The 23,063-nt window shown below is 35.9% G+C and overlaps 2 protein-coding genes across 2 annotated transcripts; one reads left to right on the top strand and one right to left on the bottom strand.

Annotated features, from left to right (window-relative positions):
- The first annotated feature begins 14,157 nt into the window (after window positions 1-14,157).
- Window positions 14,158-15,191, top strand: LOC113323533 (transcription factor MYB77-like). The gene has a single exon (XM_026571846.1). It carries the CDS (start codon window positions 14,189-14,191, stop codon window positions 15,032-15,034), a length of 846 nt encoding a protein of 281 aa, XP_026427631.1. The 5' UTR covers window positions 14,158-14,188; the 3' UTR covers window positions 15,035-15,191.
- Window positions 15,181-16,123, bottom strand: LOC113323534 (transcription factor bHLH51-like). Its single transcript, XM_026571847.1, has 2 exons — window positions 15,909-16,123; window positions 15,181-15,834 (listed from the first exon to the last, which is right to left on the bottom strand). Exons 1-2 carry the CDS (start codon window positions 16,056-16,058, stop codon window positions 15,274-15,276), a joined length of 711 nt encoding a protein of 236 aa, XP_026427632.1. The 5' UTR covers window positions 16,059-16,123; the 3' UTR covers window positions 15,181-15,273.
- Between the last annotated feature and the right edge of the window lie 6,940 nt (window positions 16,124-23,063).

Genomic DNA, 23,063 nt, shown 5'->3' with positions numbered 1-23,063 from the left:
TGGCATGGCCGGTGCATACCTTTGGCACGATGGCGTGGCTGGCATGGCCGGTGCATACCTTTGGCACGGTGGAGTGGCTGTCATGGTTGGCATTCCTTTGGCACGGTGGCGTGGCTGGCATGGATGGTGCATACCTTTGGCACGGTGGTGTAGATGGCATGGATGGCATGCTTTTGGCACGGTGGCGTGGATGGCATGGCTGGCATGCCATTGGCACGGTGGCGTGGCTGGAATGGATGGCATGCCTTTGGAACGGTAGCTGGCATGAGCGAATATAATGCCAACCAATACTAAGGGTTCTGCCGCGGAACGTAGTATATATATATATATAAAGGTACCCAGTGAGTCTTGTACTGGCAAGGTGCCGAAATTTATAGCATATTTGGGATGGTTGTCGCATCCGTGAGTCTGGGTAGATTTCACGTAGACATATTTAATGGCTCAATAAATGTACTAACGGAGATATTGGTGTTTATAGATCCGTTTTTCTTACATAGTAACGTCACGTCAGACCAAGGTTTTACGATTTTAACCCTAAGCTAAAAACCACCATCAATAGCCACCAACGGTACTAATAATGCTTCTCAATACCAAAGAACACTTTAAACTGAGCGGTCATAAGAGATTTCGCCTAATTAGGTTACTCTCCTCTCCGAATAGGCGGCTTCACCAGTAGCAGCACAATAAGAGGTAGTTTGCTATTACGAAGGATTAGTTTGCTAGAAATGCAAACTTCAAGTATTTATAGACTAGTAAGTTTGGACACCAAGGAATTTCCAAAACCGAAAATATTCTCAAGATATTCATTAAAGCACAAATTCGGTTTTCATAATTCCTAGAAATGCTCTGTCCAAAAATAATGATCGAAATATCTTGGAAAATCTCTAATTAGTAAATGCACATTACTAATTCTTATTTTCCTAAAAATGAAATTAATAACCTTAATTAAAATATTCTTAAATTATTTATGTTTCGATCCTGGGATTCTCTTCTTAGCAATTAAGGAATAACTTTGAACAATTAACGATTAACATTCACAACACGTGTCCAAAGTATGTCGACATCCTTACTTTGTAAGTCCTCTTTCATACTTACAACGTTGAAATCGATTTTCCACACTTCCAAAAAAGTTTAGAACTAGTTCATCTGACTTTCAAGAACTATGTGATTGATCAAAGAACATTCAGTCACAAATCATGGGTTTAACGGTTCTACCAAAACAAGTTTCGGTTCTACCTCCATGTGAGTATTGTGCATAGTCGCACTAGCTTTCCAAAATTCGGTTGACTAGGTACTAGGATCGGTTCCCCACATATATATGGTATCTCACTTGTACTTGTTGCACATGTCCAAAAGGCATCTGCTATTAGCACCCCAGTACAGGATTAGGGGGAGGTCATCTTCTCCATTTGAATTTTGTTTTTGGCGGGAAAATGGAGAACACTTCTGCAGATTTTTGATCGAATTGTTGAACGTGTTCTAGGGAGATTCAATGGATGATTTTTGGTAGATAGTTGTGATATGGCCTATTAAACACACTGTGGGAGTTTGGTTCGACCAGAATTGTCTAGAATCATCTAAACAATTCACGGGTTGAAAACAGGGCAGTTCATGTATATCACGGGTTTCACGTGATTTGGAGAAGATCCAACGTGTTTTGTGCTTGCATGGAAGACCCTCACAGCCTGTTGGAGCGTGAAAGAGTTAAATATGGTAATTTGGAGGCTTGAAAACGCGTGAGAAGATGAAACAGAAAAGAAAATATTCCCAGAAATATTTTCTTTACTGCCGAGTTAAATATAATTATATGGAGTGAATGAGCGAGATTCGATGGGTCTGTTGGCTATAAATAGGTTGCTGGGGTTGAGTAGAAAGGATGTCGAGAGTCTGGGGGGATGAGAAGAGCCAGAGAAGAAGAAATTCGAGTTTTCCCAAACTCGGTTTCTGCTGCTGCTGCTGATGATGAACATGAAGAACACGAAGAACGGACCTGCACCAGCAGTCGTTTTTCTACAGTAATAACGACTCACACTTGTGGGTCGTACATCAGGCAGACTTATTTGCTAGAGCGTTTGCGATACAGCTGCAGCAGTTTTATTTTGTCACTGAGGGTCGTAGTTCTCTGGTTTGTAACAAATATAATTGTTACAAACCCTGTTTTATTGTATTTCTCACATTCTCATCATTTGTAAACCATTTTTGAGCATCAATGAAATTCTTTGAGAGGTTTTCCAATATGATGAGCGGCTAATTCCCTCGTAACCAAGGCAATGGAGGAAGCTATTCACGCAACATAAATGGGTAACTATTTCATTTAATTATATAATTCACCTAATCGCTGCTTTCGCAGAGTTTTAAATTATTTGAATGATTGTCTTAATTATTTGTTATTCAGTTTGATAGGTTATGCTTGGTTTAATTTCTTGATAATCTATGCTTAAGGTTTACAACTAATGTTTGAGAATCTGTATGATTGATAGTGAATTAAATATAAAAGAGGACTTAAGAATTGAATAGAGTTTTGAAATATTTATCATTCAATTTTGCATAATAGTGGAATCTAGTGTCTTGGTTACCTCTCGCCCACTTTGTTAATATTTTTGTATATAATTTTACTAAATCTTTAAATTTAATCTTCACAAGTCCGAGAGTTTGAACCTCATTACTACAACATCATTGAAAAAAACCATCACTCATCTTAAACCTTTTCTTTCGTTAATCCATAAATAATTCATACAAACCAAATAAATCAACTTGCATAATTATTCACCTCAACCGGAAGCAACTGAAACAACATAGACATTAAAGCACCGCAATTGCACCGAAATTTTGTAAGCCTAAACAATTGATACCACACAATAAAGCAAGATAACAATAGTTTTTCTTAACCAGAACCAATTGAATCACACATACATCCATACACATATCATGGAATAAACATCAATTGTACCGAAATTTTTTTAGGCAAAGCAATAAATATATATGAAATAAACTCAGGCTTTTCTTAAACAGGAAAACGATTAACTAACAAACTCGTTACCTCAAATTTCGCATCCACTTCTCCAATATGTTTGCATCTTCGTCCAAGGGGAATTGATATCGAAATATCATCATGTTGTCATCCTTATGAAACACAAAAGAATAACAAAAACCAACCTTTACCAGAGAAAGGTTGAAAATCGGTTTTAACAATTGCAAGTAAAAGTTGAAAACCGCTGAAACACGTACGCTTTTATGCTAAACCAAAACCGATTAGACATATTGTAACTTTTTCACATATTGTTTCTACCAGAACCCCTCATGATTCTTTGATAAAGCCTACCAACATGGGCTGGGACTTAATCATGCTAAATCAAAAAGTCACCCAAACCACAAGGTTTCACAACATTATGAGATCGAATATCAAGGTTAGAAAACCGAAATCAAACATCCCGTATGAAACAACGGGGGTACAACAACCACACCCAATATTTCGATTAACAATCTGTATGGACTAACTCCATTATACTTTCAAGAGAATCAACTAGACTCAATCTTAATAAAGTATATCAAAGACTTATGTCTCCCTTTCTCGATTCAATTCTTACTCAAGCAAATAGAAATCGACGAGTCTAATTGAATACAAGAGAAATCACTTGAACGGTACCAAAGACCAATGTTCAAGGATCAATAGTTTTCAATCAACAACCAAAGGTTGGATTTCCCAATTTATTGATTCAAACGCACAACCTGTGATATCTCAATTATAAAGATAAACAAATATAATGCGGAAAATAAATAACAGAGACACTAGAAGTTTTGTTAACGAGGAAACCGCAAATGCGGAAAAACCCAGGGACCTAGCTAATCCAGATTGAACACACACTGTATTAAGCCGCTACAGACACTAGCCTACTACAAACTAACTTCGTTCTGGACTGTAGTTGAACCTCAATCAATCTCACACTAATCCAAGGTACAGTTGCGCTCCTTACGTCTATGATCCCAGCAGGATATTACGTACTTGATTCCCTTAGCTGATTTCACTCACAATTAAGAGTTGCTACGACCCAAAGTCGAAGACTTTAATAAACAAATTTGTATCACACAGAAAAGTCTACGGTAATAGATAAATCTGTTTCCCACAGAAATATCTACGAGTTTTGTTACGTATTTTGATAAATCAAGGTGAACATGAACCAATTGATATCCCTAACTTATATTCCAGAAGAACAGCCCAGTATTATCAATCACCTCACAATAATCTTAATCGATGCGACGAAAGAAGATATTGTGGAATCACAAACGATGAGACGAAGATGTTTGTGATTACTTTTATATCTTGCCTATCGGAGATATCAGTCTCAAGCCAATCATTACGATTGTACTCAATATAATAGAAACAGCAAGATCAGATCACACAACTACAAGAAAGTAGTATCGGTCTGGCTTCACAATCCCAATGAAGTCTTCAAGTCATTAACCTACAGGGTCTCGGTAGAAACCTAAGGTTAAAGGAGAATCGACTCTATATTATACAACTAGTATCACACATGAGGTGTGGGGATTAGGTTTCCCAGTTGCTAGAGTTCTCCTTTATATAGTCTTTCAAATTAGGGTATGCAATCAATGTTAGCTTAGTAACAAAGCATTCAATATTCACCGTTAGATGAAAACCTGATTAGATTCAAGCTAATATCTTTCAACCGTTAGATCAAAAACTTAACTTGTTACACACAAATGAAATGCATGTTTTAGGTTTGTGTAACTGTACCCAAACATGTACATTCGTTGGTTCAACAATAGTTAACCAAAAGGTTAGCCATATGATCACTTTCATATCAACCATATTCTTCTTTACCATAACTAGTTCAAATGACTCAAATAAACTAGTTAGAGAGTTGTTCAATTGCTTAGATCTTATATAAGTATACAAGATACAACCGAAGCAAAAACGATTTGATTCACTCGAATCGATTCATGAACTTTATAGCCACGGTTTTCAAACTTGCATTCCTTAGTTAATATAAGTATAAGTTGACGAATAATCGTTTTTAGAAAATAACCAACCTAAGTACGCGGACTAGGTACCTGGACTTAAGTACCCGGAATAATTTTATTTTTAGTTCACAAACTCCAGCATAAATTCTCGGGAAGAGAACCTCTGAAAGTACGCGGACTTTAGTTCTGGTTTCCTGAGCAGCAAAGTACGCGGACTTTGGTTCAAGGAATAAGGACTTATACATATATGTGTTACCACACAATGCTTATATCCAACAATGGTTATATAATCTAAACTCTCATTTCAATCATTGAAACACTCTTAGAGGACGTTATATAGTGGTTGTTCACAAACTATTTTTCGTCAAAACAATTTTCAAGTAATTGAAACATAATATGACTTTCGTCACTAGGTAAAGATGAACTTGTCCAAAGCGAAAGCTTACCAACATATATTTCGAGAAATAGATAAGCGAGATAAACTCGGATCGAAATAGCAAATGTGTATAATCAAAATCTATATAGTAAAACGACTTTTGTCTCAAGATAGGAGATAGAGTAGTTAGACTTTTGAGTGATAGATAAGTTCAAGTATCCACATACCTTCTAGTCGATGAAGTTCCACCAGTTCCTTGAGTAGTTCTTCGTCTTGTATGATGATCTCCATGGAGTTCTTGAGCTCAACTACACTTTCTATCATAGTCCGAGACTTAGCTATAGTAGACTAGAAATGTAGACTTATAGTTTTGATCACTAACATTGACAAACATGCTTGAGATAGCAACGCATGCGAGTTCAGTGCTCTAACAATATCCCCCTTTGTCAATTTTAATGACAAAACTATCAATACATATGGAATACAAAAATAAATAAATAAACTTTTGTAGCTCCTCTTCCACATGCCTAATCTTCAACATTACTCGAAATCTTCGTCACTTCCAAGTACTCCAATGATTCCAAAGGTTGTAAGTTTAGCATCATCGTTGTTGAAAATCCGTAGCCATAACAATGAGAAAACAAGAATTCTCTATAATTGTTATACAGTGTCATAGTATTATTACACAACATCAAAGTTCAATTGTATCACAACTTCGAAAACAATACTATGGTGATATGTATCACTCCCCTTTAGACAATACTCCATTTCACATGGAAACCACTCTCCCTAACACAATGATCCGAAAACCATATGTATTTGTACTGTGAACTACACATTAGTTCTCCCCCTTTTTGTCAATTAAATTGGCAAACGTACGAAAACGGGATCCTAATGGAATTTCCATAGAGATATTTCATGACCAAAATAAAGCACATATCAACTTATTTAGATGCAATCATATAGCCGAAGCTAAATGCTTTCATCAAGGAGTTTATAAAGATACAAGATAACCCCTATAATGATCCACAACCGCACTCCCCACAAAGATTTGGAAATTAAGCACAAGTTCAATTAAGAACTCTCCCCCGTATTATGTCATTCCCGAAAGAACAACAAGAGCGACCTTACTTTCACGAGAAAAGAAGGATTTCTTTGGACATAACAAATCACATACGAATATGAATTTGAATCCAAATAATACTTAATTAAATTAACCGCAAGAAAACCAATGATTAATTTAATCGAAAATGTTAAACATAAGAGAACTTACGGAGCCGCACAATATATACATAAAATATGGATCAGGGAAGATCAATACTGCGGAATAAACAAGGATTCATTCTATTTTCCATCACTATTTGCACAATGACATACAATAGACATAATCCTCATAAACAAAAGTTCATATTATCTTCCATCAATATTTGCATAATGACATAATAGTCTTCAAACTTTTGTAATGTCAAAAGTACATTCATTCTTTTATCAATACATGCATATAGACAAACGAAAGACTTAACTTTTGACATGGTATGGGACAGTCATAGTTCACGGATGCAAACAGACATGTCCGATAAAAAATTGCAATATATAAAACCATAAAGATTAGTACTGCAAAAATTAACCTTTGTCCTTAGAAGGTAGAATCAATCTTTTCCGCACGGATTTACACCAAGAATAGCTACCAAAGGCGTATAAAAAGATTTTCTTAACAAGGAAGAAAATACAAAGTCATTAACGACCATGCACCACACGTAAGATGGTTGTGAACATTCAAGAATCCCATAGAAATGCGTGCTATTGCCTATTCTTGAACTTCCTTCTTTGTGATTCACCAACAACATTCTTGTAAAGCTACAAAATAGCTTAGAAGAGAGGTACTCCAAGAATCCAAGTGCCCAAGTTTTTGAGCAATGGAAAAACCTTTTGAATGTGTTTTAAGCCCAATGAGATAAACCCCAACACTGGGACAATGGAGGAATCTATTATTCACACATGTGGTAATTCTATTCAGTTCTTTTATGAATTTTGCACTATTTTAAATTGTTTCATGATTTTTATTAATTGATTGTGATTTTGTTTGATGATGTATGCTTGGTCTTAGTATTTTTGATACGTCATGCTTGTGATTTACAGTCAATCTTTTATAAAATCTACCTTGGCAAAGAATAAAGAGTCAATATATATTTATTATTTTATGAGTTATAACTATCTGGAATTGATAGTTAAACCACATGAATATGAGAACTGGTGGAATCTTGAGTCTCAGTACCTCTCGATATTTGTGACAACCTTGTGAATATATTTTTAGTATTTTTATTCTTAAGTCTTAAATCAAACCTCAACGAGTCCGAGTTGAACGAATCAATTTTTACTACTTAAAAAAAACTACATCAATATTTGGCGCCGCCGACGCGGACTTGGTTTTAGGTTAGGTTTTAGATTATTTTTTTTTAGGTTTATTTTCTTTTTATTTTGTTTCTTTTGTTAGATTATACTCTGGGTATCTTTGTTTATGGTGTGCAGGTTTTGCTGGAAACTAAAGGTGGAAAGTTGGACTTGCCTAAAAGAGCAGAAAATCCCAAACTTTTCTTTTTATTTCTTTTTATTTTTGGAACTTTTATTTTTTTGTTTGTTTATTTGTGTATATTTGTTAATATTTAAATAAAAAAAACACGAAAGCACACGTGCACTTCATATTGCATCGTCTGGCACCAATTAGTAGGAAAATACGTGGTTTAGTAAGGTGAACCCTCAGGGCGTCATGATACGAAACACCACAAGCCTTAGCCTCGTACTTTTGACCAGTCTCTGACTACATGTATATTTTGCTAAAGGTAACCCAAGCCTACCCAAAATAGTGAAGCCCAATATTTGCAGTTGCACGTGCACAAATTATGTCGAACTGGTATTATAATAGCCAATACAATGAGTATCCGACTGGGAACGCCAACCTTTTCAAGGTTATGGTTCATACCATGGTGACCCAATTACTATTCGCACCCCCACCATTCACATGAGCAAAACAATCCTTCTATTTCTTTAGAAGAGTCTCTCATGAGTCATACCTTATTTATGAAGGAAACCTTTAATATTCAAGATGATCCCCTGGAGTAGTCAAAGATGTATTTAAAAGAGTCTCTCAAGCAATTTACTGAGAATACAAATAGGATTGTGGAAAAACTGGCTCAAGATAGTCTTAACTTCCAATATAGTGTTTCCAATAGTACCCTTAAAAATGATGATAATTATTTGCATAATCAGGATGACGAGGTTAGAATTGGTAACACTACATGTTTAGATGAGGTTCAACCATTTTCATGCTATTATGATGATTACGATGAGGATAGTGCTGAAGAAGAATCTGAAATATGTAGGTATAGTGATCAGGAATTTGTTACTCCAATTGAGCTTTATAATGATAATGTTATTTCTAGTTCAAATCCAAATAATTATTAACCTATTCAAAAGGAAGAGGATTTGATTAGAGATACCCCTGTTTTTCCTTTTATTTACGAGGCCGATAATGGTTTAGAGGAACGAGTTTATTTTGAGAATACTATTTTAGAGTCTAGCGATTTAGAAACAATAGTCTTAGACAAAGAAGATGAACTCGTAGAGATTTTAAATTTGATTGAGGATGCATCACCTGAGTATAACCTAGAAGAAGCAATTGACTATTTTCAGGATTATGACGATCTAGAAATTAAGGAAATTATAGCTAGTCTATCTAGAGACACACAAAACTCTAAGTTTAGGGGTGATTATCATTCTCCCCGTGCCTTACCTTTAGCTCTTACACATATACCTCACGTGGGACTTGACATATGTGCCTCAACCATTTTAAAAGATTATCTTCATGCACGGTTTCCCGAACCTAGTGATGTCCATAAAGAAGTTCAGCTGTTAAGAACCCATCCTCTGGTTGATGTGGTTTACCTAGGCTGTGATACCCAGATAGATTTTGTTTTCCCACCAAAAACTTTTATTCCAATTGTTGGAATGTTTGAATTCCAAATGTGTCAGTTATTAAGTTCTGAGACTAAACCTAATTATTTTAGGAAAATAGAATTGACACATTTGCTTAAGAATGACCACCACTCTTATTATGGTCAATTGTGTGAGTCAAATCTGATTGACTTAGAGGATCCTCAATTATTCAGCTTATTATTGTGTGCTTCTAAATTTTTCCATACCTTAGAACCTGATATTTTGGATCTTACTTATGAGGAGGTGCAGTCCATGAAAATATTTTATTTAGACCCCTTTATAGAACCTGAACCTGAACCACAACTAGATGTAGTTGTCTTAAACAGGAAACTAGGCAAGGGTTTGCTATGTTTATTCGTGGTTTGTTGCAGCTTCCTTTTGTCTGTGATAACACTTTTTGATGCAGATGACCCACAGTTGTTCCGACTATTGCTATACGATTCTAGGTGATTAATTATTTATTATGTCTGGATGAAGACGATAAACTCAAGCATGCAACACGGTAATATATTTCCTTAACTCTTTTGCTTCAAATGGTACAATTTCTCCTTGTCCATGCTTTTCATTTCATCTTTAGAACATTGAGGACAATGTTAGATTTAAGTTTGGGGGTATGGGAGAAACTTTTTAGTTGCATTATTAAACTCCAGAGCCTAGAAATCTATGTTTATTAAGGATGGTACTAACCAATCTAAGTGGATGGTTGTAGGAGTTGAGGAACCAATCTGAGTAGATGGAAACATCTAAAAGAGTCCATTCATAAAAGCACGGAGCTCAGGTGTTAGAAACAACATAATAGTTTCATCGTATCTCGAAATCATCTTATTACTTCTATTTATATTTTTTACACAAGTTTTATGTTGATGTCTGCTGGGTTGAAATAAGGTGATTGAGTTACTAATAAAAAAAAGAAAAAAAAAAGAGAGTAAAAAAAAATAGACCAGACCATCAGACCAATCGGAATAAATTCAATAAAATCGACCAATGGTTCCCTTGTATATGCCAGCTGAGTTGATCTAGAACTAGGATTATCGACCACTGGTTCCCTTGTATATGCCAGATATGTTGATATTAGTCCATACCAGTATCTCAATCCATTAGGTCATAGGATTCATCTTGGCATTGACGTCCATTTGCAACCATCTATTTCTATTTTCATCTTCTTAATCTATTCATGTGATTTGTTTGATTTCAGATATTGATGTCCATAGTGCGACTATTTGAGTAGATCTCTGTGACTTATGAATTTTAGTATGCTTCAGTGCAAACTCGTGTACAACAATTTGAATTTCGCATCAGGGTACTTCCTCATGTAGTCAATAAGTATGCCAACCAAGGAGATTCTTTAGTGCCTTCCAAGGTTTTGTGTAGATAGCTAGGATCTGGAGTAAAGGCTTTGTGGGTATATCTCTTGTAAGCCCTCCAGAGACTATAAATCGGCTACTAGGGCCACCTAGGGGTTTAAAAGCTTGTTGCATACGTTAAATGCAATCGTGATGCCTGCGACAGTGATTTAGGATTTTATTTTTTATTTTAGATTTGCTGGAGGACTAGCAAATAATAAGTTTTGGGGTATTTGATAGACACATTTATGTGTGTATTTTGATCTCAATTAAATATATTGTCAGTGCTCGGTTTTGTACTTATTTGGTTATTTAATTGTTTTATAGGTGTTTTTGGAGAAATAAGCTTTTGCGGCATACATTGGCTCGAAAAGTGGATTTTGGACTCTCCGGAGAAAATTACTGAAGACACCCCTCAAATGGATAAGGGGCACACAGTTGATAACGGTAACCCGTCGTCATTTGCACCCCAATCTACTATTTGCACCCAAAGTACCATTCGCACCCCCGTCAGAGGATAAGAGGAGGTTATCTTCCTAAATTCAAATTCAGTAAAAAGGCGGGAAAATTGTTGCAGTGAAGAACAGATTTAGGGTTTGATTTTTCGGCAAGATTTAGAGAGACTTAATCGGCAGAATTGGTATCAGTGGACCTGTTTGGATTTAACAGGGTTGGTATAGGCTTTTAAATCAACAGACTTGGGCTAGCTGATCGAGTTTTGAAGAAACAAGGAGAGTATATTCATGGGAATGTCAGGCGAGATCGAGAAGAGTTTTGGTCGGATTAAATTGTTGGACTAGACTGAAATCAGCCTGTTATAGTTGGACAGTCTAGTTAATGGGCGTGGACGCGAAAAAGGAGAAATATTTCAATCGATTCTCGTTTAATCAGGGAGAAAGAGCTACTCAGGAAGTATTGGTTTTATTTGGAAAGTTTCTTCGTAAAACTGGGAGAATATCTCCTCTGTTATGTTAATTCTTTATTTGGAAAAGTTTTAGAAAAATCAGACTATCTTTATATGTGAAAAGATAAAAAAAAAAAAAAAATATCAGTAGCTTGCCCGTGAAGAAGAAGAAAAGAATCGAAGAGATTTATTGACCCTGTTATGTATATATAGGCTTCTGAGAGGTCTGGAAAAGGAGTCGAGAGTTGGGGGGAAGTTACACAGGCACGGTAGAGCCAACAGTGGTCTCTGCTCGGAGAAAGAAAGTTGCAGAGTCATTTCTGCACTTTCAGGGAAGATAAGGAAGAAGAAGAACATTCAACGCAGCAGAACAGTCGCAAAGTACTATCATTAATCAACATCAGAAGATACTTATCGTTCTTTGACCTTGCTCGCTAAAGATCTTTAGCAACTTCTACGGCAACTGAAACTTACCTTTCTGCAACTGTTTTATTCCTTTTCACCTTTGTAAACCCTTTTTGAGCAATGGAAAAACCTTTTGGATGTGTTTTGATCCCAATGAGCTAAACCCCTACACTAGGACAATAGAGGAAGTCATTATTCACGCATGTGGTAATTCTATTTAGTTCATTTATGACTTTTGCACTATTTTAAATTGATTCATGATTTTTCTTAATTGATTGTGATTTTGTTTGATGACGTATGCTTGGTCTTAGTATTTTTGATACGTCATGCTTGTGATTTACAGTCAATCTTTTATAAAATCTACCTTGGCAAAAAATAAAGATACAATATTTATTTGTTATTTTATAAGATATAACTGTCTGGAATTGATAATTGAACCACATGAATATGAGAATTGGTGGAATCTTGAGTCTCAGTACCTCTCGATATTTGTGACAACCTTGTGAATATATTTTTAGTATTTTTGTTCTTAAGTCTTAAATGAAACCTCAACGAGTCCGAGTTGAACGAATCTATTTTTACCACTTAAAAAAACTACATCAAGGATGCCGGCTTTAACTCAAAAAAATCAAATTCCTGTGACCTAAAGTCGGAACGGTACAATTCTATAAATATGTCGGGGTTAGTTATTGAATATCATGCCGGCCCTGGTTAATGTTTCACAGTCGCCATGGCTGTTATGAAAAGTCGACATGATCTTCATGTTATGACCCTGCCGATTATCATTAAAATCCCAAAGTCGATATTTTGTTTTTCAAAAACCTTGCCGACTAAAGACCCTGAAAATCATCATTTTCGATATCTAATCTACTATAACAATCAAAAAACGCAAAACAATAACGGGTTTGAGTTTAGAAATCACTTACAGTCTTCTTTTCGCCGGTGGGGGGTTCTTTTCAGCATCTTCAGGGATTGAATTTTTGGGTTTACTGATTTCATTAGTTCCAACTTTTTCCTTACCTTTTCCCTCTGACTTGGATCTCTTGACATTACCTGTTGATCATTTAGAATCAACCATTTTTGTGGAAAATCAAAGTTCATATTTGCAGAGATTTTCTTTTGTTGATTTTGATGGAAGAAGAAGAAGAAGAAGATTAATAGAAGATTAACAGTTTTTTCTAGGTTTTAATTTTAGGGTTATAGAATTAAGTAATAGGTTAATTAGTGCAGGGGTACTAAAGTAACTTCACACAGTTTTCACCTCCCCTTAGTAAGGGCACTAGGTCCACTTAAAATTGGGTATAGCCCAATTAATCTGGATATATCCCAATCAAGCCAGAATTCAAGACAAGATTTAAAAGAAAAAGAACCACGATGGAGTGTCCACAACAGGTCAAGGCAAGTCAGCAAAAAAACAAACACGCCATAAGACTTAGTCTTATGGGTTAGATTGGAGGTGCTAGATTAGCATTTAAGTATTGCAATTCTAAAATAAAATATAGCAAAAAAGTTAACACTAGTTCTCTCTCCTACCAGTTGTTAGCATGTGAACTAGCATGCTAGATATTTTCGCTGAATGATTCAGCGCTTGAAAAATCACCTTTTCGCGGAATGGTTCAGCACTGAGAGATTTATTTTTGATCTGACGGCTGAGATTTAAAGCGCTGAACCATTCATAGTCTGAACGCTGAATGGTTCATCACTGGGCTGACGTGGACTGCTAATCTAGCTGCTAGATTAACACTCCCATAAGACTTAGAAGGTAGTCCTGACTGCTAATCTAGCTACTAGACTAGCACCCCATAAGACTAAGCCTAAATGAATTACATTTTAGGCAACACATTTTTCACTCATGTCAAGTGCATGGGTGGGAGGGGTTTCAAAGAGTCTTTTTCCTCAAAGAAGTTGAAATAACCGGGCACACTTGTAACAAAGAAAAGAAACCATAACCAAACTAAACGGTTCATAAGAAGAAAGAAAGAAAAAAAAAAGAAGAAAAAAAAAAGATTTTCAGTTCAGTTTTCTTGTTTATGTAGGTGAGCAGTTTAGGGTTCATGCCAACTGACTCTTCCACGCCCCCCACACAGACCCTCTATCCAAGCAGCAGTTATAAGTCCCTCTATTATAACACTTTCTTGTTCATCGGCACTATTAGAAAAATCTTTGATTCCTTTCTCCGATCTCTACATGATTCTTGAAGATATGAGCAGTGGTGGTGGAGATAGATTGAGAGATTCATGGAGTCAAGCGGAAGACACAAAACTGAAAAGCTTAGTAGAATTACATGGTGCACGTAACTGGTCATTAATAAGTTCAGGAATACCAAACAGATCGGGAAAATCATGTAGGTTAAGATGGTGTAACCAGTTGAGTCCTGCAGTTCAGCATATGCCGTTTACGCCCGCAGAAGACGAGATTATCCTCAACGCGCATGCTAGTCATGGTAACAAATGGGCTACTATTGCAAGACTTTTGCCTGGACGTACTGATAATGCTATTAAGAACCATTGGAATTCTACGTTGCGTAAGAGATTCGTTACGATGACTAGTAGCACTACAAATGAGTCATTGTCGGTTGTTTCTGTATCGTCTGAGTCAGAATCGATGTTGCCGAATACGAAACGTCCGCGTTTTAACAATGATGATATTGATGAGATTAGTAACGGCGGTCACCGGAGTTTGGAGGAGGAGCCAGTGACGTCTTTGACATTGTCTCTGCCAGGAGATTCTCGAAACCTGGTTACGGTTTCTAAGGCGCAAGATGGTGCGACGGCATGTAAAGAGGATGAGAATGAGGAGGTGGCGGTGGTGGTAGGAGGAGGAGAAGAGAAGATTAGGGATGAAAATGACATTGCCAAGGAACAGAAACCGAAATTTGATGACAAAGAAGAAGGGATGAGGATGACGCGGTCATATGAGGTTGAGATGAAAGAGATGTGTTTGATTAGTATTATGCACAGAATGATCGTGGAAGAAGTCAGAAAATACTTCGATAAGATACAGCCAGGGTTTCGGTGCCGGTTTGATTCTTAAGGTCATTTTATGATGCAATCTACAAATTGTTCGAAGATTGTCATTTACCTTTGTGTTTATAGGTTGTTCTCTCTTTGTTTCTTTCTTTTAGAGTTTCTAAGCAAAAAAACAAACATTCGTAGACAGTTCCATGAAAAAGTTTTACGTGGTTAAAAATTTAACCCAGTTGGGATTAAAGAAATTTATTATGTGAGAAAGATTATTATTTTAACGAAGTTATACTGCATATACAAAATGAATTACCACGAAAAATGGGAGTGATGTTGCGGGAACAAAAGTCTCTGCCTCTTGCTTGAGAAACCACTCGTAGATATCCAATGTGATGACGAAGGAGGAGTAATAACTCTACCCAAAACAGCTCTAAGTGATTGTTTAAGTGAATTCAAACAATTTATGTTACCGCTACTTTCATGATTATCGATATTGATCAAAACTATGTTTAGAGTAATCCTACCACCTAACGTTACTATATCTGTTCTTATAGTTCTTAACATCTTTAAACCTTTCAAGGCATCAATGAGATCCATGAACAGCTGAGGCCTATCTTCACAACTGACAGTTGCCTTGAGGTAAATTTCATTGTACTTGCCTTTGTTGCTGCAGTCACTATTGCCAGTGTCATTGTTATTGTTGTTGGTGGTGGCGCCTATGGTGGTTGTTGAGGCCGTCATGTGATCAACAATTATTTCATCGGACTCGTTGGGGATTGTTGACCCTTGATGGATGATTTCGCCTAGTAAGCTTCTCTTCAACTCTTTTAAATGATCTACTACACACCCTAACAGAGAACCCTTGTCCATCTGCACAGTGTATAAAATGTTGAGCTCATCATATACATGGATTATTGAGAATAAGTATGTGCAGATACATCTACCTTTTTATCAGAATGAGGAACTAGGCGTTTAAGAGCGGAGAGGTGTGAATTAATCCTCTGACGCCGCCGCTTCTCAGCTAGACTGTGACTTGTACTACTACTACAACTATTGTTAGAAGTAGGCGCATCCGCCTGAACTTGAGGATGCATGGAATGAAATATTTGTTAAGCTCACTTATAAAATCTCTCTAGTTCCTGTCCTCAGCTGCAGGCTAGTGAGTTGCTGCTTTAGAGCTCACTGCTCTTCTGTATGTATATAAATAATAGAGGGAAGCAGTGACTAAAGAATTCCGACAGTTTTTTTTTGCACTAGCAACATGTCTCCCACCACTCATTCATCATTTGATTTGATATCTCATTGGATTCCACATTGTACTGTTAAATCACGATATCAATCACTTAACCTTTTTAACAATTTTTTCAACCTTGTTAGACAAATGAAAATTTGGGTCTTATCCATAAATGATCTACTACTTATTTGATTACTTCTATTATTAGTTATGTCTCGATCATCTTCTCAAATTTTTTCCACTGCAAACCAGAAGCTAGCCCCACATATTTTAGATTGGGCCGAGTAGACGGACAGTAAAGGCTAGTTCTCACCTTTGTGACCTCATACTGGCCATCAACAAAAAGGAAAAACTTAATTACTGAATTTGAATTATTGATGCTTCTATTCTACAATTTCTACTAGCAGTACTATTTTTGGAGGACCCATTATTCTGCAGCCTCATATGTATAATAGATGGGTTCCTCCAGATTTTATTGGGTAAACGGTGTCGGTGCCCTCGGATCAGTTATTTTGGAACCCTGATTTTGGGCATACCAAAATCTTTCTAGGCATAAAAAACAATAGTCCCATCTTGGGTGACCTTATAAGGGGTACCCTATGGGTAGTTCAATTACCTATATACCCTTAATACAAAAATCTAAAATCAGTTTTCTAAAAAATCAAAATCAGTTTCCCTTACCATCTCTTCTTCCTCCTCCTCCTCTAGCCGAACTTTTCCCCCTCCTGCGAAAAAAAAAATTCATCATCGTGATTAATTGTATATTCGTAAAAATTTGATCGTCGATTAAACTGAACCACATAATGACTCGTACAAAGAAAAGCAGGGACTAGGCAAACCAAATCGTCTTCTAATCCATCAATTGAAGAAGAAGAACCAATTGAAAATGAAGGTGTAGAAACTGAAAATCAACCACCAATTGAACCAGAAATTGAACCAACTGCATCTCCAACTCCGGAAATGAGGATAAGAAAGCAAGTTTTACAAACCCAATCTCCTATTTGTTGTTTTTCATCGATTAAATGACGGTTACAGTGTTGGGTTCGGCTCAAAATTGAGTTGCGTTTTTAGCCGAACTGTTCTTCACAAAAGCTTCCTGTAAGTGTATATGAACAGTTCGGCATGAAATTTCATGAAATTTCAAGCCGAACCTAGTCACAGATAAAGATGCATAGGGGTTCAACGTATTCGATAATCATAATATGTGCCGAACCTAGCACATTAACGAGGTTCGGCTATTACGATATTCTCAATATGTGCCGAACCAATAACAATATTTTAACCCAAAAAATAACAAATTGATGTTCGGCTCATACGATTTTCGAAATATAAGCTGAACCGGTAATTATTTTTTTTCCGAGCTATTCAGGATGTTGTTCGGCTTACTATGAAACTTTCATATAAGCCGAACTAGTGTCTAGCAAACAGTTCGACACATGCAGTAAACAGATTCAGTAAGCCGAACCGTTCATCAATTGGTAGATTCGGCTCATAGATGTGAGCCGAATCTCAACCTGTTTCGCCGAACCATGATTCAAAAAACCTAACTTTTGATAATTGAGAGCTATAGAAGTGAGATTAAGTATAAGATATAAGTGTACCTGTGTATTAGAAGCATTGGGTTCCTCATCAATGTCTTCATCATCAGGATTTAGCTCATAAAAATCATCATCTTGAGTTTGTGTAAACAACTCATCCTCAAATTTTTCATCTAAACAACTCTTATAATTCTGAAAATTATTTTAATCACTAAACAAAATATTTAATCACTAATCAAGGTTATTAACACTAATACGTAAAGGGAAGATTTGCCATTAAAAAAAATTTGGGTTAAGGGGTTATCTGATTTTGCTATTTCACAACCTTTTTTGGCTTCATTCAGTATGCTTTGGAAGATTTTGGTATGCCCAAAATTATAGTTCTTATTTTGAAAGTGAATGCGTGACTCTGTGCGTATAAGGTGCATGCAATAACTCTCCTGACATCTCCAAAGTGTACTGCACTGCTTGTATTTTGATCACTAAAATACAAGGTCAGGCTTTGGAACTCCACCAGCAACACCCATTAGTGTTGGGGAGTTCTAGGATGGGCTGGGCCTTTATCTTTTACCCAGCCAACAACATTATTAGTAAAATAGAAAAAACGACTTTTTGAGATCATGTTTTTTTTTACACAAAATTGGTTAAAAAGACCAAAACCAATAATTTCTGGGTGAAAGGACACTTAGATTTTGATACTGTTTAAATGGACAAAAATGTAAAACTAGCCACGATGTAAACAGTTTCATCCTGCCAATTTTCAAATACTTTTTCTAATTTTGTAATTTACACAGGATGCATCCAGTTTCATCCTCGCTATATTTTAAGTTTAAGCCAGGATGAATCCGGTTTCATCTTTGCTATTTTTTTTTTGTCTATTTCACCCATACTAATTTTTACTCGTCCATTTGAACCATATTTTAAAAATATTTGGACAAATGACCCATTTTCCGTTTTTTTAGGGGATCATGATTTAATTAGGCCAACTTTCCTTACACCTATAAGAGGTGTCTTAAAATTAGGAAATTACTAATTTATCATTTATCTTAGTTTGATTTAAAACTATCCAAATAACCATACAAACCTAATCATATATGAATCATAAAACAAAATTAAAAGCAAATAGTGATGGAGAGAAGAGGAGAGGCATCGAAAATTTTTAGTTTTGAAAAAACAAGTTCTTCTCTTCTTCTTTCCTCTTCCCATAACAGTCCTTGTTCGATCGAAAAGCCCATCACTTCTAACTCGTTTTTGATCGAAAATATTGAGTAGAAATCATGGGTTTAAATAGAACTTACAATAGCATGTTTGGTTAGGAATAGTTTAAAGAAAACCTAATTTGCTAACCGAACATTCTGAAAACAAGAAGACGAAGAGCACTTCGGCTATTACGATCTTTTTTTTTTGTAACCAAACTCTTGCATAGAACAACAAATGCTGAGTTCGGTTGGTTCGCAAAAAAAAAAAAAAATTAACTGAACTCCTCTCTAGAAACCAATATGTTGTGTTCGGTTGGTTAGGTTAGTTGGAAAAAATTTTCCCCTAACCTAACTTTTGTATAAAAGAACAAATGTTAAGTTCGGTTGGTTCGCAAAAAGAAATTTGCAAACAAAACCCTTATCTGAAAACCGATTTGTTGAGTTCGGTTAGTTAGGTTAATTAGTTGGAATTTTTTCCCCCAAACCGAACTCTAATTTGCAAACCCATAGGTTGAGTACGGTTTATTCGAGATTTTTTCTCCTAACTGAACTTCATTCCTAGAACTCTTGTGTTGAGTTCGGTTTATTCGAAAAACCGAACATTACTCTGTATACTCTAGAATAAAAGTGTGGCTACCTGTCTTAGTACCCGATAGTCGAACAAAATAAAAACTTCACTAAAGAAAATTTCAGATACCCGCGTCTTCAAAAACGTTAACCAAACTGCATTTCCAAATAAGTTCGGCTACCTATTCTTCAAATGTTATAACCAAGCAACATTAACGAATACACTAGGAGATAAAGGTTCTGATTCGTAGGAGCTATTATCACTGGAATCACTCAACTCATATTCACCCATCTCAAAAAAAAAAAAAATCTTTTTTCTATCATCTTCTTCTACTTTACTCTCTCAATAATTCTTCCTTTTATAAAAAAAAAAAGCCAACCTCACTAATCACTAATTAACTTAATTTAATCATTCAACTAATCAATACACTAATTAATAATTACACTAGCTATCATTATACAAAATTAATTATGAAATGTAATTTTGATATTAACATAAATATTTGGATAAGGGGTGGCTTAGATTTACTTCAAAATGTCTTACCCAAAATAAAACCATGGTCGTACAAAAAACGATAGTCCCCAAATCATCATTCAATAGAAAGATCCCATAACTCGGATCTGTCGGCAATTTTGATTTGTAACCCAAAATTTGCTATACAATCAATATCATCTTGTGAGCTGATATGTGCACCAGCCCAAAATATTGCAAAGTGTGTGTTCGGACGTGACCAAAATAGCAATTTCCTAAAATAAGTTACGCTTCCCAAAATGATACCCTCCCTTTAATACTTGTCGCTTCAGCAGAAACATTCGTGGTGATCCAAAATATTTCGTGGAAATTGAATAGATAGTAGATACCCCGTCTTTTCATGGACTTCATAAATATTTATTTATTAATAATTATACTTTTTATCTTCTAAAATGTAGTTCGTTCAAATTTAGATATTATAAACACCTTTTCTATGTTAATAAGGAAAAAATTTAAATGAAAATTGTCATCTCATTTATTATTTCACATGCTGATGGTGGTGTACGGCGATGGTGGAGGTGGTAGAGACACCAGATTTTGGTATCAACTTGTATTGTTGATACCATATTTTGGTGTCGTTTGGGTTGTTGACACTGTAATCTGGACCTAACTAATTCCTGAATTTTAAATTTTGGTAGCAACTTGGGTTGTTGACACCAGATGTGATATCCGGTTGTTGGCGAAAAAAAATGGTGTCAACCTAGGCTTTTGATACAAAAATCTGGTGTTAAGTTCGGTTGTTGACACAAAATCTGGACCTAATTTATTTTTGAATTTTCAGTGATAGTGCAACGACGGTAGAGTCGGAAGCGACAGTGGTGGTGATAGTGGCGGTAGTGGTGGCGGATTGTTGGTGACTGTGAGTTGTGGTGAAGTGGTGATGGTGGAATGTTGGTGGTGGTGCAGTGCAGTGATGGAGTTGGAGGTGGTGATTGAGTGATTGAGATAGAAAAATTATTATTTTCTGAAATGAAGGAAAATGTCATGTGCGATAAATTAATAAAGTAATCTATTTTTAAGTGGATAAAGTTTCTAAAAGATGAAGAGTATATCTATAATAGGGGTTCTTAATAAAGTGTAATGAATAATATGCCCACATTTTTTTCAAAATGTATTGGATGCCCACATCTTGACCTTTTCCGTCCCGTTTTATTCAAAGTAACGGATAACGATTGTTAGTGTGTACGTGGCATTAATTGAGCTATGTGAAATGACGTGCATGACCCTGAACAGTACGACTATGACCGAGGTGGAACAACGAGACAATGTAAACATAACTCCGGAGTCAAAGCACATCGACACCGAGCTAAATTAAAACTCAATAATTGTTCATCTTCTTCTCAAAATTTTTTGTTAACAAAATCCTAACAAATTTCTGTCACCCAGAAACAATTACTTTGAAATCACAACATTGATAACTATCATGAGATATGAAACATCAATAACACTTAATTCAACGATTCGCATAGAAATAACAAGTCTTAACAATTCGTTCTCTCACTGATTATATTTGTTCAGAAAATATCTCTTAAATATTTGATTAACATCTGATATCATCATCTCTTAGTGAGCCTTTAATGTATTTTCAAATGTGATTGTAGTTGAAGTGGTAAAACGGATTCGTATCAGACTTGTGAAGAAAACAATTTTTATAGATTTAAATTAAACAGGAAACTAAATAAAATAATTCAAAGTTTTGGAGAAAATACCAAGACTAGGATTCCACCATTGACCAAATAAATAGTAAACTCTAAATAATATTCATGCAATTTTATCTTTAAAAATAATTCTAATATTTGCCTCAAACATATTCTTGAAGTAATAGTTGTAATCAAAGAGTATAAAACATCAAAAGTATTTAAAACCCAGCATGCTTCATCAAATTAATTCACAACTATTCAATAAGAACTAATATTTCAATTCAATCCCATGCAAATAATCAAATAATAATATTGCAAATAAATAGTAAAATTAGAATTATACCAATTAATGTGGAACAATGGCTTCCTCCGTCGCCTTGGCTAATGGGTTTAGCTCCTCATCCCAAAAACATAATCATAAGATGTATCCATGGCTTAATAATGTGTTTTTATTGATGAAAATGGTGTAAAAAGAAGTTTGCAACGCTGTATAAATGTTACAGCGTCACTGTTACAAAGTGGAAAAGGCTGAAAATAAAGGATACAAGCCTCTGCTGTTGTAAAACAACGACAGTTGGGTGTTGAAATTAAGACTGCTGAAGAACGACGGACTCTGCGAGTCTGTTCTTCAGGTTCTTCAATGGCAGCAGCAGCAGCAGCACCAATTCTCTGTAACTTCTTTGTTTCGGCTCTCCTGGACTCCAAACTTTTTCCTAAGGGTTTCTAACCCTTCTATGACTTGAACCAACTCTTATATAGTCTTTTAATCCCCAAAAATCTCTACTGAATCCGACTTTTTCTTTTCTTTTTCTTCTCTGCGCTGTTGAGAGAATATCTCTCTCTGATCTCCCTGTACGCGTTTATGAGCTATTATATTGCCCCAAAACTCTCCCAAGACTTGAACAGGACCAAGTAGAGTTTTCTTTAGCGTAAAACTCTCCCAGAATCTCCTCAAAAAATCTTTGAAACGTAAACAGAACCATACGTGTCCTATTTGGACTCTGATTTCTTCTCCTGGCTATTCCAGCCCAATGTGATCGATCAAAACACATGTACCAGCTCTGTTTAGTCCATTCACATCCAGCCCAACTGATTTTGGGGGTTGAATCTCTTTAGAAACCGTCCATTAATCGAATCCAACTCTGCCAGCAAACATGCATGAAGTTTCCCGCCAAAACATTAATTTGAAAACGTGAAGAAATGTGATCTCCCCCTATCCAGTTCTGGTGTCCCTTTAGCAGATGCCTGGAAATGGGTCACCCCTTAGGTTACCCCTTATCCAAAGTGAGAGTCTGTATAGTAATTTTCTCCCACGAGCGCAAAAACCACTTTTTTAGCCAATTTCGCCGCAAAAGCTTATTTCTCCAGAAATACCTACAGGGACATAAA

This window comes from Papaver somniferum, chromosome 11 (assembly GCF_003573695.1).
Source record: "Papaver somniferum cultivar HN1 chromosome 11, ASM357369v1, whole genome shotgun sequence".
NCBI classification, from domain to species: domain Eukaryota; kingdom Viridiplantae; phylum Streptophyta; class Magnoliopsida; order Ranunculales; family Papaveraceae; genus Papaver; species Papaver somniferum.
The sequence above is the reverse complement of the archived record's forward strand: the minus strand, read 5'-3'. Positions and strand labels throughout refer to the sequence as shown.

What these genes read in the sequence shown, in the direction of transcription:
- LOC113323533 (XM_026571846.1), top strand. Translation starts at nt 14,189, where the DNA reads ATGATTCTTGAAGATATGAGCAGTGGTGGTGGAGATAGATTGAGAGAT.
- LOC113323534 (XM_026571847.1), bottom strand. Translation starts at nt 16,058, where the DNA reads ATGCATCCTCAAGTTCAGGCGGATGCGCCTACTTCTAACAATAGTTGT. An exon ending in TTCCTCATTCTGATAAAAAG is followed by an intron (nt 15,835 to 15,908) that starts GTAGATGTATCT and finishes TACACTGTGCAG; the next exon opens with ATGGACAAGGGTTCTCTGTT.